The sequence below is a fragment of the Sturnus vulgaris genome, chromosome 3, assembly GCF_052056855.1.
Source record: "Sturnus vulgaris isolate bStuVul1 chromosome 3, bStuVul1.hap1, whole genome shotgun sequence".
NCBI classification, from domain to species: domain Eukaryota; kingdom Metazoa; phylum Chordata; class Aves; order Passeriformes; family Sturnidae; genus Sturnus; species Sturnus vulgaris.
The window spans coordinates 66894034-66912788 of NC_142245.1; the positions used below are offsets into that span (position 1 = coordinate 66894034).

Sequence of the window (18755 nt, forward strand, 5' to 3'; positions counted from 1 at the left end):
GGCCAAAAAGCTAATATGGGGGAAACCAAAACAGCATAATGTGAAGTTTGACTCTAATCTAGTCTTGGCTGGCAATAGTTAAGAGCAAAATACATTTTTTGAAAGACACAGTTATAGGTCATGTCTCATATTTCACTTAGATGCATTTTCTGCTGAATGTTTTTCAGTTAAAAACCAAAAAATATTTGCAATGTCTGACTATAATTAGTACCATAAGTATTCTGAAGCCCTTGACTAGGAAGAGCTATAAAGACCTAAACCTGTCAAAGGGTTAAGTCATTTGGCTAAAATTGTGGTAACTGCCCTTTATCGCTCTCTTTTTTTTTTTTTTTTTGGTTGGTGTTTGTTTGTTTTCCATGCATTTTGAAATACTCTAAGTTTTCCACTGCAGTTACAAAACACTTCCTTTTAGATTACAACTTTTCGTCCTGATATTTAAGTCCTTTTGTTCAGATTGTCTGTTTCGTGTTTGAAATTATATTTTAAAAGAAATTATCTCTCACCTGTACTTGAGTGATCATCTCATCCTAAAACATGAAGTTCATCTGAATGAGCAGAGAGCTCAAGTGAAAGGCAATGGTGTGGTAACTGGTAGTAGTATAATTATGGTAGTGCTTAAGGATTTATTGGGAATGTGTAAGCAGAGGGCAGAAAACTGTGAGCGTAGGAACTGTCTCAATAGACAGGGCTGAGTCATGTTGGATGAAAAGATGTAGAATGTACAATTGGTAAGGGCTGAAACTGTTAACTATTTATTTCTTAGCTCTAAATTTTTTTGGAGGGTTTAGATTATGGGTGACTTCAGCAGATGGAAGGAAGAGGGAAAGGAGAGAAATCTAGCTTGTGGTGTTGTAAAACAAGCTGAGGAATAGAGGCAGCTCTATTGAATGAAGATGAAAGAAGTAATTGTTTCTCTTCTTTCTATATGTTACCTGGGGTCAAAGAAGATCATTCAAAATTTTTTTTGTGTTCCACTGTCTTGCTGAAGGAGCTCAGAGGTTATTCAGTGATCACAGTCACTGGGAGCAGTCCTCTACATTTTTCTTTTTCCAGAGACCCACAAGTGACAGAAGAGAAATGCGTCCTGACTTAGGATATGTGTAAGAAGTCTCTTTTTGCTGATTGAAACCTCAGCTCAATGGCCTGAAAAAGAACAGGCTAACATATTTCAAACTTGGCTTGATAAGCTTGAACTTACACTACAATAATTTGGAAATATTACCACCTTGTCCAGTGTGTCTTTTCCAACAGGAAGCAGTTCCTAATTCTTTAGAAGTTTTGCAGTTGTAAGAGAACCGAGGAGTTGAGAAGTGGAAAACATGCTGACTTTGAAAGAGAAACACTCAATTTCTTTGGATTTTCTTTTCTCATAGATTTTTTTTTTCTCATGTTGCTTTTAATGCTTCAGAGTAGCCTTGTCCTAGCTACTCTGTTCACCTGGTGTTCCATTCTCACAGATGTACTTTGGAATCTGCTCGTGATGCCCGCTCCTGTGTAGGACACAGTGGTTTTGAGTCAAATGGTTGAAAAAGGCCGAGCAGTAGTTTTTTGAGGATTTTCAATTCCTAGGTGAAAACTTTAGGTCACTTGGGTAAATTTTCCACACTCTGTAGAAGCATTTGATTGAATCAGCTCGCCAAATTATTTGGTGTCCCTTTGTCAGCCTTCTGCCTCAAGCTAAGGCTTGTGTTTCCCTAGGTAAGCATTGGAGCTGCCAGTGTTTTTAAAGGCTCTGCAGGAGTATGATCTTCCAGTCCCCGTGAGGGTTATGTTAAAAGTCCATGTATTGATCCCAGGAGAACTGGTTTCAGTTTTTCTTTGTAACCTTCTACTGGAGATAGTGATCACAATTCCCTTCAGTTTTTGGCAGTCTGTATTTCTTCAAATTTCCTTTTTGAAATGCAAAAGCACTGCAGCCTTAGCTGGCTCCCCAGCTTCTGCATCCATTTGGGGGACCATCAGCTCTCTGCTGCCTGGTTTTCAATGGCTGAGTCTCAATCAGGTAGTTAGGAAAATGTAAATACAAGTAAAGTGGAAGTACAGGCATTCACAGACATGTTTTGATTGCCTGTAGTGCTGGAAGTCAAGGGTGCTTGGGAGACAGCTGGTAACTTTTCTGTTAAAACTGCAAGTCTTCAAATATATCTGTACATCTTTGTAAGTCTTGTTGATTATATCTTCATTTGTCTATGAGCTGTCTAAATATTTGCATAGATATTACTTCTGTCAAATGAAGTAAGTCAGATTCCCCTGAAAATATTTTTTCTAATGTTACTTTACTTGCTGTTGTCCAAGTGTTTCTGTCTGTCATCAATTTCTTTAGGGGAATGGAAGCATTAAAGTCATGCTGCTGAACTGGAATAGTTACATATTTGGTCCACTGGGCTTTTACTGCTGGAAATGTCCTTGACTTGAATGCTTTCCCTTCAATAAGGAATGGAGTGTCCCTATTCAATCCCTGCTGTAACAACCTGTAGAGTGCCACTGTTGACTCTTCTTCTGCTAAAGGTCAGGGAAGAAGGTTACTATAGGTTGCCCATGCTGATCCTCTTGTAGAAATGAAGCCTTTGAGTTATGTCCATAAATGCACCAGTTCCTCTTGGTTTAATTTATAATTTGCATGGTAGTCTGTGGTTCTGTGAGAAGGGATTTCCCATGGGTGCTACAATTTATACCCTGCAGTGGGTACCCTCAGCTTCTGAGGGTGGCAGGTTTGGGCTTGGAACTGAGATACTGACTTTTGATATATGATATATGGGGATTTCTGTATAGCTGTCAATTGAGTGCTGCTGCAGGCTTTCCTGTTTATTTGATCTTCCTTTTTTTATCCAGTGTGACAGTTTAGATGTTCTCCTAATTTGTGAGAGACGTGGGGTGTTATAGGGCAATTCAGGAAGCCAGCAGAATTAGGGTGCTCCTTTAAGTATTATTTGAAGTGTTATTTTAAATCCAGGTCACATATTAGTAACTTTTATTTTAAAATTAAAGACATGGGAGTTCTATGTATTATGACCTCCTCCATCTTACCAAGTTAATGGGGTTGTCTTTAGTGGTCTGGGTAAGCAGGCAAGTGTACTTGGGGCTGTGTCAGTTTTTATGCTGTTTTCCACATCCAAACTTGTCTATTACTTAGCAATTGCGATTTGTGACCAGAATCTTCTTTTTTTGTGCTAAGTATTTGCATTTGTATGTGGTGCCAAGAGGGGGCAGCAGCTTCCTTGCAATCTTCAGCATTAACGAACCTTTGAGAAACAGAACCTATTGTTTCATGGGTTGGTTTTGGTTTTTTTGTGGTTTGGTTGGTTGGTTGTGGTTTTTAATTTAAAAAATAGAAAAACTTTATTCATTACTTTATTCATTAGAACTACTTCTAGAAATATGTAATCTTAAAATAATTAACATCCTGTCTAATTGACATCCTGTAGCAAGTATTTTGCAGATGGAACATATTACAGTTAAAAATTGTCTTCTCTATATATCAGCAAAGCATGTGTCCAAACACACATAAACACAGACATGTATAATTACATACAGCTCTGCATTCATGACTTTGTAAAAACCACTTGATTATCCCCATCAATTACTTTTAAAAAATGAGTGCTCTGCTCTCTTACAAGCTCAGAGACAAGTGAAATTTTTTTATCTCTTGTTTGTGGATGGGCTAAGGCTTTCCAATAGAAGGGACCGAATGCACTGATGAAACATGGAGTGAGGTGCCAGGTAGGTTCGTAAATATTCCTGCCCGTTCTTTGCCAGTGCCCTTCAACCATGGTACAGAACCAGCCTTGTCACATTCCTGGAACAAAGAGACCGTCCATGGTCATGTCAGGTGAGGAGAAGCGGGAGAAAAGGAGATGACAATCGTGTTTTGCTCTAGTCCAGGTTGAGACAGAAGCATCTTGGTTGGAGAAAGAGGAAGTTCAGTTCATGTTGACCCACCATTGTCTTTTTTCTACTGGTGCTCCTTTCCAGAGACCACCAAATGATAGTCCAGTCTGCAGACCTTGTTTGTTGTCATAACCAGGTGATCAATAGACCTGTCAGCAGAGACATATTTATGTCCTTGGTGCTGGTCCTTGTACAGTGATGCGATTGTATTATAAAGGGGGGAGATGGACCATGACTTCATATGTTAAAAATTTACCTATAAATATGAATACTTACCTTAAAGGAGTATGAATACCATCTGCAAGGTCTTTGTAAGATAGTAGAAAACTTACTGCAGCATTGTTATCAAAAGCATGGCTTGCTTTGTGTTGTGGTGTGTCAGAAAAGGCTTGTGTGGCCTTTTATGATGAGATGCTGAAAGCACTTGATGCATGAACCATCCACAACCTTTCCACATCCACGTATGACACCAGCATTTCCATATAACAGGCATGCTTTATCCAGGTCACCTTATTCAAATTTTATAAAACTGTCTGTCAGAACAGATGGTGTCACTTAAGGATAAAAAGCTTAGCCATAGATGTGAAGAAAAGCTGCCTCTTCAAGTGAGGTCTGCTAGCTCGTCTTAGTCTTTATCACCCCTGTTTTCCCTGCTTGACAGAGGACTTTTCACAGGTTTGTGGTTGGTGTTTTCAGAGGCCTTTGCATTTTTTGATAGGTTTGATTTGTTGCTACAGCTCTGGACAGGTGGCAGTATATCTGTCTATCTCAGTTCGCCCATCTGTGAAATGGTGTTTGCCTGGGCCAGAGAAATTAAGATGCAGAAAACACATTTGTAAAGACTGATTTTTAGTATATGCTATGGGGTGTTCAGACCAGGGGCAGGGTGGTGGGTAATACCCAGTCTTTCTGGGTCTTTTCTCTCCCTTTTTTATGGCAAGCATCACCATCTTCTCTGTTATCTGCCACTCCTCATGGAGGAGGACTTGTGATAAAGCTCTCTGTCATGGCTCAGGCATCACGCATTGCTGTGTGTTTCTATATTGTTTGTTTTAAATTGGTCTTGGTGTTTCTTTTAAGCTAAAATTTTGGCTCACTCCCTACCTTTTTGCCTGCCTTCTAGTAGGCAACATACATGTGTTTTCAAAGTCTATTATTGTCTGTTGTCATCTGATTTGGCTGAGAAAATGTTACAAGCTTTGAATAATTTATGTTTGTACGTTTTCTCATTCTTTTTGGTAGCTCAGATTTAGTAGAAGGAAATGCTGGGTATTCAGGGTATTGTTCCTCTTCGGGTTAGCCAATAATGAAGATTATTAATACATTAAGGGAACTTTTCCAGTAAAGTCTCTTAAAAAAATTCTGTCTAGTCAAAATTACGGATTCTTGAGGTCTGTTCAGAGTGATTATTCAGGTTACAAATGCCTTAGTAACATTACTATGTCATATTTGTTGACTTTTATTTTTTACTATGGTAAAAAATTGTGTTGTGCTTTAACTTGATTGTCTCCTTCCTGGATTTCTCTTTTTTATACTTGTGACTATACAATAAACAGGATGTTAATCTCTTGGATGTCACATGGCAGAGCAGTAGCTGTGTTGTGAGTGTCTAAGTAATGAATTAACTCAGCCTAGGACAAGAGGTTACCAAATAACCTTTGCCTACTGTAGATTGCAAAGGTTTTTCAGAACTTACAGCCACTTAATGTGAGGCAAAGCCTAAACAAATTGGTGACATTTGAATGAAAAGTCTCCAAATCCTCATGCCCAGACTATACTATGAGATAGCACAGAAAGCAGATGTGAGGCATCCTCCTTATCACGGGTAGCATGAATTTTCTCCAACTAAGGATGTCTTCCCTCTTGTCTTTATCTAGTTCAGAAATACTTATCTGACTCCTTGTTGTGTGTCCTTAATGGATTGTAGGACTGTACCGGGGGGAGGAAGGGGGCTTCAAAAAAAGGAAGCCCTCAGGAGAGGTTTCTATTTTAAGTTTGAAACTGATTGTGCAGAAATGGCACCTTCCTTTTAAATAGGTATGTTCTGTGAAACTCACTCTATCTTCAATAATTCATAGGCATTGCAATGGTGGTCTTTTAACCCCACACAGCTATGGCAGGGTAATTTTCAATGTAGGTATCAACAACGCTGATGAGTTTCAAATGAAATGGCAAATTCTGCTTTCACACTGTACTAATCACAGTGGAGGCTGGAGGTCAGTACAAACTTGCATCATAGCTGACATTGGAAAGAAAAGGGCAGCGTGCAATTTTTTATTATGGAAAATAATAAGCGAAAAGGAATGCAACAACATAACCTTGTCATTCCTTCAGTCTGGCCTGATTACAGGCTGGGGAGCCCTTAAGAAGCTCAATTGCTGATTTTGGAGAGAGGGTGGACAGAAGAATACAGACAGATTTCTACAAGGTTACTTTTCAGTTGGGATGTGATCCTGCAGGACTGCTGTGAGACCACAGACTCCCTTCTTAGAACTCTCTTCATTTTTTCACTTTTTGTTTCAATGACAGTGATCTACCAAACAGGTAAGCACGGTTAGGCATCTGCTCCTGTAAAGGGATCTATAGCCTGATATTCCCATCCTGTCTAGGGAATATTTTGTGCTTCAGACAGGGTACCACTAAAATCTGCCCATGGAGTGAAGGACTGCCAGTTTTCTGGCAGTCAGTGGGAAAAATCTGATGGAAGTCTGTATTAAAAACTTAATCTTCCCAGGTTTTAGCCATGCAGACCGGCCATTGGATTCACAAGCTGCTTCTAATGATTGGAATCCAACCTCCTGTGTTTTTTCAAAACAAAGAGGCAAGGATCTGTCACTCACACACAGGTGTTAGAGACACTGCTGTGACTGCTGCCATTTTAGCTCAGTGCTCACAGTACTCCTCAGATGCCAGGGCTGCAGATGGGCCTCGGGGCAACCTGCCCCCATCTCTGCAGACTGCTGTAATGAGAGGGCTGATGAGCTGGTTGAACCCATCTTGTGCCTGGTGTCTGGAGAGGGAGGTGAGGCCAGGCTGTTGATCCAAAGATCATAAAAAGAGAGCAGGTGATGGTCTAACCACGATATACCCTTAGTCAAGAAATCCTTATTCCAGTCTAGGGCTGATTTTAATCTATTGCCTGTTGGATGTAAAGATCATGGTAGGTACTAAGGTAAGGTTTAATATCTGATGTTTAGGAACAAAAAGTAATAAAAAAATGCTCTTTAGAATTACACTTGATAGGAAAAAATGTTTTTGTATTGAGCATTAGAAAGGTTCTTGATAGAAGAAATAAGAATTTGTGATCTATTTGCTAGTCTAAGGAGGTCAGGGCAAAGAAAATTTGTGGTTTTGCTGTGGTATTTTTGGAACCTTTGTTGTAGTTGGGATTTTTTTGTAAATTTTTTATGTTTTAAATATAAGGCACCAGTTTGAAATGCATGCTGTCATTTTTTAGTTTGAGTTGTAGGTAGCTGACACCATTTTTTGCACTTTCTTACCTCAAGAGCCACCTCCTTTGGTTTCCTCGGTCAGACTTGCAGTTACAGAGCTTATCCCCTGTTCCCAGCAAAGTCAGCGACTTGCTGTCAACAGCAATGGGACAGGAAGGTCCTAAGTGCCAGGAGCAGTTAATATTTAACCTTCTTGTGGACTCTGACTTGGCTTTACTATTCTAACCCACTGGGACTGCTTGCTCGGGGAAGAAGTTTGGTACCAAAACACCACTATAAGTCTGTTGACTGGAGGATCAGACTGCTCTCACACCATCTCTAGAGATGCTGGAGAGAAATCCAGAGCTAACAGGCTTTCTGAGTGTGGAAATATCCCAAAATGGTGCATACTCTAACCTTCACTGTGGAACAAAGGTTTTTAAACCTGCAATGTTTTATGAGGCTGTCTAGGCTATACCTGCATCTGGCTTTGGCAGTGAGGACAGGCTGATATAGAGAAGCTGGAGTTTGATGTGTCAGTATGTAAAAAGCCATTCAGAGGATGGACATGAGGATGGTCACTGGCACTGGTAAGGTTCAGGCAATCCTCTTTCATTCCTACACCAGGATTTTGTATCTCTACCACCATGAGGGTACAGAGACGTAGGATAGGAAGTTCCCTTGTATATCTGCTGCTAGGATTGCTAAAAATTTCCTAGGCCAAGGTGGAGAGGCCTGAGGCTTTTAGTGTTAACCACACTCAGCAGTCACTCAGATGTGAACCATGAAGCACCATGGCAGTGACCAGGAGATGTGCTGCCTCTGTCCCTGTCAGCACTAAGCTGCTGTGAAGGGAGGCTGAAGAGGTTTGGTGACCTATTTTAAGCCACGTTTGCAGGTTTGTTGGGTTTCTTTTGAGGGGAGTGGGGGTGAAGGCAAGGTGCAAATTGAGACCAAACTTTCCATTAGGCTAAATCAGCTGTGTTAAGATGGGTTGGAATGACAGCAGAAATGGGCAGATGCTGCCAAGAAGCTTTTGACACTTGTACCATGCTGCAGATGTGCCAAGCATGTAGCAGAAATATGCAAAAAGTTCATTATAATACAAGTAGTGTCATCTGCTGCCTGGTCCTCTTGCACTGCTGCGTTACTTAGCTGCCTCATTAGGTGGGGAGTAGGCCTGATTACTGACTTGTTTGTCAAGTGACAAGTCAGGCTAATGAGTTGTGTGGGCAGCGGGTTGGTTTCAAGCTCATCAGGAGGGCATCCTCATCCTTTCCTCAATCATACGCATCCAGCAGCGGCGTTTGGCGCAGGAGTCTGTTTGTGGGTTCTTCTTCTCTAGAGCTTATGGACAGAAAATCTGGGCTAAATGGGGCACTGAGAGGATCTTTTTTTAGCCTGTCACAGTGGGGCCGTGAATTGCAGCAGCGCAGCTGGCATTTTGCAGGGCGTGAGGAACACTTCCTTCTCACCCCGCGGGGTATGTGGCGGGAGTGGGCGTGCAGCGACGATCGAGTCACCCAGTGAAGTGGCAGGCCCGTGTGGCTGATTTACAAATACCAGTGTTCTTTATTTACACAGACATGTAAACAACAGAAGGTAAACAACACCGCCCAGCTCGGTCTAACAAACAGGCTGCTGCTGTTTCACTTCAGGACCTGAGGTGTTTTAGACATTTCACAGAAACTGTATTGACAGCAAACACAGGAAGGCTACGAGGTTACCTTGACTCTTTCTTCTTTGCACGGGAATCGCATGCACGGAGCGGCAGTGCTGGGGAATGGCACCACCTGAGGCCGCAGAACAAGGGTATGCAAAGAACCCACTCAGAGCTTGCCTTAAGTCCGGCTCTGGCTGGAGTTAGCAGTATTTGTGAGCAGTACCACTGCAACCAGCCTGTCCTCTAACAGCACTTTCCACCCAGAGATCCGAAAGCATTCCGATCGATCTTCCGTTGCATCCTTTGCAAATGATCCCGTTTATATACAAGGAAATAAAGGGAGGGCCTTCAAAGAGCGACTTTCCCAGAGCTCAGGTTTTACTGGTCTCGTTTCCCAACCTTGTGCTTTGAGTATAGCACCATTCTTTCTTCACAGAAGTATATAGCTTCTTGACATTTTAGGACAAGCTTTTGAATTCAAAGAAATGCCCCAAGCACTGGAGGTAGAAGGGCAGTGGACGGTCCCAGTCACAACCAGAAGCTGTTCTGCTCCAAGGCTGCCCCTGCTGAAAGAGGAGCCAGCTGCTGTGCGATACATTGCACCCAATCCCAAGCTTTTTCAAGTTTGTCTGAAAACGGAACTATGGGAAACATTAGCTGCAAAAGAAAAACTATCGGAGAAACAACAGGGCTGATCTGCTGTCTCACAAATTTAACTGCAACAGTAACCCATACACACACCGTGTTTCAGTTAGTTGAAATACTTCTAACAGAAATGTTACACTAAATTTGTAAGACAGAAAAATACCTAGTGGAAAAATGAGGAGTTGAGGAAGTTTGCTGCTTTGTGCCAAGGAACAAATTTCCTTATATTTCAGCAGCAAAAGAATTAGCTAGGGCTTGAACAGCATTGAATTCTCAGCTGTAAATTCACATTTTGGTTACACACACACTTCCTAAATAAAAAAAAAATTAAAAGAGCTTCCCCAGATTAACTGATTGGATATGTTATTTGGTTTGTTTTGTTTGGTTTTTTGGTTTGGGTTTTTGTTTTTTTTTCCCTGTTGTGGAGTGATAACCATGGCTTGAACCCAAAACCAGTTTCAGCATTTCTACCTGTTTTCTAACATGAATTGCAAGTTTGATGGGCTCAGCTTTTATGCTAGATTAAATTCAAGCATGTGAAAATTGCTGCTAAAAAAGCAGCTGGGAAGTTGTGTTTGAGCACAGTATTTAAATACTCAGCTGCCTTCTCTCATGCACATTATGCAGAAAATAATTTAACTTCTATCCTCCCAGTTAAAACTACAGCCCTATCTTCAGTTATCACAGGAAAGGAGATGAATCAACACAACCATAAGATACACCATTTACAGCTGCCAGTACAGCAGCAGGTAAGATAAAGACAGAAAAAGAGGACTGTTTTTCTTAAATAGGCATTCCTGCAATCCTTTCAAACCCCCAGGTGAAAAGGAAACCTAAGAAATTCTCCTTAAATAAAAGCTATGTACAAATTGCACACATTGCAAATGGAGCACTGAGATCAGTTACAGAAAATAAGATGTACAGTCTTCACTGATAACATCTCTCTTGCTATAAACAGTGATAAACAGCATATGCTTTCTTCAGATGTCAGAACCCAGCAAGACAGCAATATTATGTACACAGGGCTTGTTTGCCTTCTGCCTCCCACAGCAGAGTCCCTCCAAACTCTGTTTTCACTTCAGAGAGCTGTGCAGCGACGTTCCTGCGCACCGTGCCGCTCCTGCTCGGCAAATCACAAGAGAGCTGTCATTGCTGTCTGGCTTATGGGCTTTAGGCAGTCCCTGGGCGTGGAGTAACCCTCGCCCCCCAGAGCAGTTTGCTGGGGCTTCTGGTAGTCTGTGCTGTAGCTCACGGAGGTCAGAACACCATTAACTTTGGGTTTGTCATAGTTTATGACACTCTGGGGTGTCTGATAGTCTCCGTTCCTGGTGTCGGTTTTACAAGAGCTGGAGAAGCTGCCAGCAGTAAGGGAATGTATCTGAGATGAGGCGACAGGAACGTTGTAGCCGTTCTCAGAGGGGAAATTACCTTCTCTTGCTATGTGCCGCTCTATGATGGGGGTGGCGTACTCAGGCTCTTGGCTGGTCAGGGGCAGAGCATATTCGTGCCTGTTAGCTCTGTGAGGGCAGTGATAGTGATTTTCGAACTCAGAACTCCCCTTTTTTCCCTCCTCTTTGGTGTCCATGGGGCGAAAAGTAGATCCTTTACGTGTTACCGTCCCAGTTCCGATCATGAGAGGCTGCTGATAATCTAAAAGGAAGCATGAAATGCTCAATAAGGCATAGATTGGTTATCTTATATATATAATACTTAACATAGGTATTTTATGTTGAAAAACTACTCTGTTATTGCATAAAATGTGTGGTTATTAGGGATGCGAAGAAACCTTTCCCCAACACCGATCCTGTAACCTCCTTCAGCGAGCAAGAGTTGCAGAACATGGCAGAAGTTCTTCCACAGAGAAGCTCCAATCTGCCACCTCTTTTTCTACTCCCTCCCTCCCTTATCCCTACCTACCTTCCCAAATAAATTAACATTTCTGGAATATACTTGAAAACCCTAAAAAAGAGTGAGGTCAACAAAATATTAGCAACAAACTGGACAAAGGACATTGCATGAAGATCCACAAGTGAGAAGTTCTCCAAAATGAGTGCTCCACTTTTGGAATAATTAAAATGCCCAGGGGATTCTTAACGAGCCAGCTTTATTTAAAAGGCATCTCACAGTAGCTGACTGACAAGAAGGATGAAGTTAGGCAAAACGGCAGCCAAGAGAGTCAATGGAAGTGTGAAATGTGCTAAGCCAGCTCAGCACGGCTGCAGGCTTGCCAGGGGGATGAGCTTGGGGGGAGAAGTGGGAATGGTGCTGCCGGAGGCACTGGGCAGTCACCCAGTCAAGGGGGATGGCAGGGATAGAGCTGGCCTAAGGCAAACGGCCTGGGCAAGAGCAGGGAGTAAGATGGGGGAAACAGAGCCTCAAGAAGTACATGTTTGCACCTCCAGTTAAGGTAGGAGCCAGGCTGCCGTGTGAGGAGATCTGAACAAGAAGGTTTTCTGAAAAAACAAGTCACACTATTATGAGAAAAGTGAACGTTGTAACTTTCTCGCTTTGGCGCTGGTGACAATCTCTTACAGATACATACGGTGGCCTGAACAGCTCTAGTAAGTGACACTGCTAAAGTATCGTGTTTTCATGCAGGCGTGAAGAAGTTAGCTCGGTTTCTGTTCTGGCATCGCAGTTCATCTGACATGAGCGTCGAATTCGATCCCATATGTCCTGTGAATCTTTCTGGCAGTTTCTGGCTGTGTCCCAAACTTCAGCATGTAGGGTGAAGGTGTTATGATATTTCACTAAGTAAGTAGTGCAGCTCTCCCCAGCATCACTGCTGCCATCCCCAGAAATCTCTCTCGCTCAGGATGAAGCATCTCGACTTCCTCCTGGCTGCCTTTGGGATCCAGCAGGCAGCTGGGGGTCTGAAGTGAGGGAATTCCATGTAGCATGATAACTTATATGCAAATCGTGTGCTCCCTGCAATTAAATTATTAAATGGCACATTTCTAGGTTGCATTCACGTTCTTATTTCATGGTTTTTGTTTCTAAGGAGACTGCAGGTGAAATGGTAAGGCTGGGAATATGCCTGAGCCAGGCTGAGAGCTCAGACTTCCCACAAACACAGCATGAGGGGATGGTGGAGGGAGCAAAGACTTCCCAGACATGGCCAGGGAACCAAATAACCAAACAGATTTTGTGAGCAACCTTTATTCATTCTCTTTCCTTAAAACTGCTTTATAGGTCTCTGTGTATTTATATTGGAAGTTTCTATAAAAGATTGAAACTGTCTTTGAAAGATATTGAGAGCAGCACCATATGGAATTACAGTAACCATCCATTTGTTTTTAAAATGTATTTCTCTGCCAAACACAATGAAGAAATTCTAAGGAATTTCTAAGATCTGAAGGCTGGAAACAGCAAACTAATCTTTCTTCAAGAGTGCTGATCCCATGAAATGGCTGGTCTCACTAGTCTTACCAGACAGACTAGACTAGGCGGGGATAAGATGTGCTAAGAGGATGAATTAAAAAATCATCCCTTTGGGATGCAAATAGTACTGATGCTCTTTCATTGGGATTTTCTCTATCCAAACAGTGACCTGGAACCAAGGTAGCACAGGAGAGAAGTGCCGTGGTTGGCTTTCTTCTTCTCTCTCATCTACCTGCCTCCTCTTCAGGAGGCTTTATCTCCCAGAGAGTTCAAGAAAGCTGCACAGGTACCTCAGCACAACTTCCAGCTAGGCATGAAATCCCACCATAAACCAACTTTTTCTATTTGATCAAATATTCAAATTTTTCTATTTGATCAGCAGCAAGGGGCATCGTATTTTGTTTCATTTCCAGAAACACTTGTGTTTAAATAGATACACAAAAATTAGTCAGCAAAGGGAACCAATCCTATCCTAGGCACATTCTGCACTTCATCCATGCCTAAATGCTTTCCATCATTACCTTCAGCTGTAACTATTTCAGAGTCAGGAAAGTTTTCCAACAACTCCAAGAAAACAAAATTCCAGAATAATGTGTCTTTCCCTCCCTAATATATTTAGCTGCTTCACTATAAATTTGGGATGAACATGAATAAATCTATTCCTGGTCCTCAGTTTGCATAAAAGCTGAAGCTTGTAACATTGCTGGGCCATCCCTCTCCCTGGTGCTGGCTCTGCACACAGAGCTAAAGGGATGCATCTGAGGGGGAGCAGCTGTTACCTGCCATGTCGCTGGTGACCAGATCCAGCTTTTGTGGTGTCTCCTTCTCGTTGTTATAGCTGATGGTAAATTCAGTTGACTGATGTCTGGTAAAGGGCTGCTTGATTTGTTTCCAACAACCTATGAAAAAGAAATAAAAATAGAAGGCTTATCAGCAAGTTAAATGCTTAGAATCATAAGACTTAACAGAAAGTTTAATTTTTGGAATACTCGTTGCTGTCAATATATTAAAATAGTTAAAAAACATGACTAAAATGGGCTGTTTGTTTAAAAAAAGTCCCCTAAATATGGAGGGTGAAGGAAGAAGTGAATCATCAACTGGGATTTCCAAGTTTATATAAGATTTTTTGGCAAGAAGGGCTCAAACTCTGTAGATTCCTACAGTGATGCCTTAACAAAGTATACTGATAAAATACCAACTTTAAGTCAGTTATGTTTTGGCATTGAATATGTGGCAAAAATAATGCCTAAAATTTCTCCTTTTTTCAGTAGATTAGTGTGTCTTCCATTTCACTGGTATCTGAGCACCTGCATTCATGAATTGACTTGTTCCCAAAACATCCTTGTAAGACAGAAAAGAAAGAAATGCACAGTATCAGGGACTTGCTGGAGCCTGTTTTAGGAGGTCTGTGGAGAGGTGAGTTTGACTCACGGCTTTCTAAGCCCCAAGCCTGGTTCACAAGGGCTTAGGAGCTTGATTTATGAAGCAGACATACAACAAATGAACCGACTGGGTAAGAGGCTATCTCCAATTTCTTGGGATTTGTCCTCATTAGCAAGTGAGAAAGGATTATGATGTGACCTTGAAAAATCATATTAGCAAATATGATGTTAAGTACAAATTAATTTTCTAATGAGGGTGAGCTGCAGTGGGTAACAGCATTCCTTTCACTGACGTCAGCACCTGCTGAGGGATGAAATTTTGGAGCTGAGCTATTGCAAGAGACTTGTCAAGAGACATATGAAGTGCTTAGTGGTTTGGGTTTTTTATGGAAAGCCGAATTTCAGACGGATATTCCTCTACAGAACTGGTTGGCCAGGAAAAACACCCCAATTGCCAAGCTGATGGGAACCCCACTTTAGAAAACGTTATTGAGCAAGACAAAGAAAATACTTCATTAGGATTTCACAGTCATCTCCTAAAGCAGCGTGCCCAAGCCAATCTCTCATTGAATACAGTTCACTGTTGTTAAGTTTTATAAATACAGTTTCAGCCAGGGAGGGCAGTGAGAAGAAAATATTAAAGCCATAAAAATTATTATCCATTGCTCTTTTAGAGAATGGTAATCCCCTCTGCTGTGGGGGAAAAAAAAGAAAAGCAGCAATTTTCTGCAAAATAGGTATTTTGGAAGTGGGAAGGAGAAGGAGGGCACCTGGGAGCACTCTTACATGCTAATTTATGCACTCTGTATAATAGATCTTTTGTTAATTGCCTTTCTGTCATAGAAACCAAATTATATTGTTTCTCAGGGCACTGTGCTAGGATGACACAAGTGGGACTATCATTTGCTGTTTCCCTTGTATGAAGAGGTGAATTTGAATGAGGAAATGTGGATGCTATTCCACAAGCATTAAATGCTTAGTTGTATAAACCCCCTCCTGCTGGCCCAGTGGACAGGACACGACAAAGTGCATGATTCTCCACTAACCTGATTTCTGAGTACTGGATAATCCATAGGAAAGTCCTTTGGCTTCTCGCCTGCAAGGAGAGGAAAGGATTATAAACATCAGTACTCACAGCATTTCAGCTTCATGCCTTAGCTCCAGTAGAGCCTTTTTACTTAGGGGCTGAGGACAACAAGGCTTCACTTCAAGTTCCTGGAGGTTGCTGTTTACTAGAACATCAGGCATGCAAACCAGCACTTTGTCATTTTCTTTTTCTCCACCAGCTGTGAGTGCTGGTGCTCAAATTTCTGGGGCTGGCACTCATCAGTTTGATGTGTCTATGGCTATGTGTCACTTTGGGCTATGTTTGGGTCTGCTCTTCTTTGGCTATTTTATAGATTTTATAGATTTACTGGGAATCCAGGGCAGAGCTGATCATTAATGGTGATGAAGCAGCATCATCAGAGCATTGCTTACACTTCCAAATCCCCATCTGCTGACAGAAGCATTTCTTGGTTCAACATACAATTGCAGGTTCATAGGAATGGGCATCTAGCAGGAAGCACAGTTAGCAGTGCTTCTTCCAGTCCTCAGTCTTGTGAGATGAAATCACTTTGTTTTAGCTGCTTACACCAGCGTGTGTGTGACTCCATAGAGCCAAGCTCTGCTTTCAGCCTGCTAGGTTAAGTGCTCTAACTTAAGGGATTGGGAAGCAAAAACACAACAGGAGGGAAATAAAACAAAATTATCCAGATAGATAGCTCAAATATTCCCTTCACTGAATTTTTATTTGGCTTTGATGTGGAAAGTATCCTGTCTTTGACTGCTTTACACCTCAGTGCTTGTGGCTATGTGTAGGGTGAAGAGAACAGCTGGTTATGCACAGTTCTGACCTGCTTTACCTTCATTTTTCTCTGACTAGGGGACGCATACGGTAAGAAATACAATTTACAGGGACAGGTGAGTTCTACTTAAAAGAAAGACTGACAAACAGGATTAATTCCTAGCTCTCTGGTAAGGAGGCTCTGGAAAGAGGGCACAGAGTTGGACATGCTAGCTAGGTACCCACAAATGTCTCCCTTGACAAAACCAGTATCTTACTTGCGTAGGGCTGCGCAGATACAAATTCCAGAGAACACGAACAGAAACACCACAATGAGGATGGGGACAATTATAGCTGTAAGCTTTAAACCTGCATGAGAAAAAAGAAGGGATAAAAGTTTTAAAGGTAAATTACTCTAAAGCTGCTAATTTTTACTACGGCAAAAGGTAGATAATGCTGCAAGAATGCTTCTTGAAAAGAGCATGAAAATATACAACTGTAAAACTAGAAGACCACTCCTCAGCCGTGGTCGGACGGTATGTACTTGTGTGGAACAACGTTGAAACAAAACAGTTGAAAAGACTTTCTCAAGGGTTACACTTGACTTGGCATCTATATGCATCCTTACAAAGAGCAGTTCTTTCTTATTGCACACTAGATGACTTTTTAAAAGCCACTCATACACACTCTGTTTGCAGTTGCTTATAAATCTGCCAAAGGAGACTGTAATTTTACATGCCAAGTATCTGGCTCATGCTGAACTAGCTGAAACATTTCAGTAAAAGTAGTTCAAAGATTTCCACGAGGGAACCTAGGGAAAAACCTGTTTAGCCACTGTTAAATTCTAAAACAACATGCTTTAGAGCAGGGATTTGAAAATTAGCAGTGGAGTGGCTCTTGTGTCAGGAGTGTGCTTTTTTTCTGTTTCTACAAACACTTGCCAGCTGTGAGAATAAGACAGTAGAGGTGTCCACAGGGTATTTGCAATTCAGCAGATGAAATCTCAGTAGATTTCATTTTCATTGAACATGGATATGGTTTACTCATACCACTGCACAGATGAACTGAGCTTGCTTGCTCTTGGCAAGCAGCTTCAGGATTTTTTTTTCTTCCATTGATTGCTTGTTACAACCAGATTTTTCATAGAGACATTTCTACAACTATCAGCTACCTAATGGGTACTAGCATTTGATACAGTGGGTCTGGCAATTCCTGCCTAGCTATGAGCCCACCAAACAGTCAGCATAAGCACCAAATTTTGTTTGTTTGCTTTTTAGGGTCTAAGAAGTTAGCTCCACAATATTAAAGGATGAAGACTGAAAATTCAGGGAGAATTACACAGATTATGGTTGTCTGAGCCCCCATGAACACAGGCATTATGGAAGAGTGTTTAATTACACAATCAGGCACTAGTGTGTGCTGCTTTCAGCTGGGAACTCGCTCTGGAAGGAGTCATGGTTGTGTGGAGAGAAGATAACACTTTCGTGAGATGACTATTTCACATACTAAAAAATTCTAAAATACAGGATGAGAGTGAGGAAGAACTCTCCCAAAAATTGCTGCTGAGTGCTCACTGTATTCCCTTGAGCCACCCACCAAGCTTGGCAAATCAACCAATATGACAGGGAAACCAAAGCCCAATGTTTAACACATCAAGGAAAATTAGGGCTTTCAATCTCTTTCTGTGCCTTAAGACAAAAAGAACCTATTGCTCCTCCCTCTTCTCTCTGTCATTAATAAAGTCTGAAGGGAAAGTAAAAGTTTTGATTTGTGAGAAAGTTTAAAGTTAGCTCAGACTAGGCTGAAGACATGATGCATCCTAGACAAAATGCAGCACTAGGTAGTGTTACCAAAGTTAGTTTCTTCAGACGGGATGGGCTCTGTAACAGTCCTGTCTTCTTTTCCAAGGGAGGTTTCTGTGCTCTGGCTCGGTTTCTGCCACATTGAATGCGTAAACGAGCTGTTGGCTGCAAGAGAGAAGAGGGCATCAGTGGCACTGGGGCAGCACAGTGGGCTTTAGAGGCACTGTGCAACCCATACCTGGCATTATTCGACAGCCCATCAGCTCCAGCTTCAGTGCTATCCTTTGGTTCCACGTTTGAGGGATAATCCGCACATAGCGGGCCACTATGGGAGGGATGAAGTTATTGCGCACTACGTCGGCAGAGTTGGAGTTGCCTTGGAATACCTGCAACGAAAAGTGCACACATTGTCTGCCCTGCTTTAAAAGCCTCTGTCTTCAAAGTGCTCCTGACATCCAACTTCAAAGATTTTCTTCCTCAGACTGACACACTGATAACCTGGGATTCAGCCACAAGATTTTAGGATTTGAGTGTTTTCAAATCCTGAAAGAAATAATCTTTTTAGTTGTGCCAGATGATCACATTTTTCTGTTAGCTCAGAGGAGAAAGATTATCACTGTTTCAATACTGTGTAATTTCCAGTTAATGTATGCTGGTATAACACTATCATTTTTTTTTATTTAAGAGCACTGCAGCACCCTTTCTTGGAAATAGGGGATAGAAACATTAAAAGAAAAA

General features: G+C 41.7%; 1 protein-coding gene across 1 annotated transcript in view; it reads right to left on the reverse strand.

Annotated features, from left to right (window-relative positions):
• Positions 1-8868: 8868 nt before the first annotated feature.
• The window catches only part of DCBLD1 (discoidin, CUB and LCCL domain containing 1), a 46912-nt gene continuing 37025 nt past the window's right edge, over positions 8869-18755 (reverse strand). Inside the window, 6 exon segments of the mRNA XM_014876715.2 lie at positions 8869-11277; positions 13788-13907; positions 15437-15486; positions 16494-16584; positions 18066-18182; positions 18256-18403. Coding sequence (XP_014732201.2) covers positions 10760-11277; positions 13788-13907; positions 15437-15486; positions 16494-16584; positions 18066-18182; positions 18256-18403 — 1044 coding nt within the window. The 3' untranslated portion in view covers positions 8869-10759.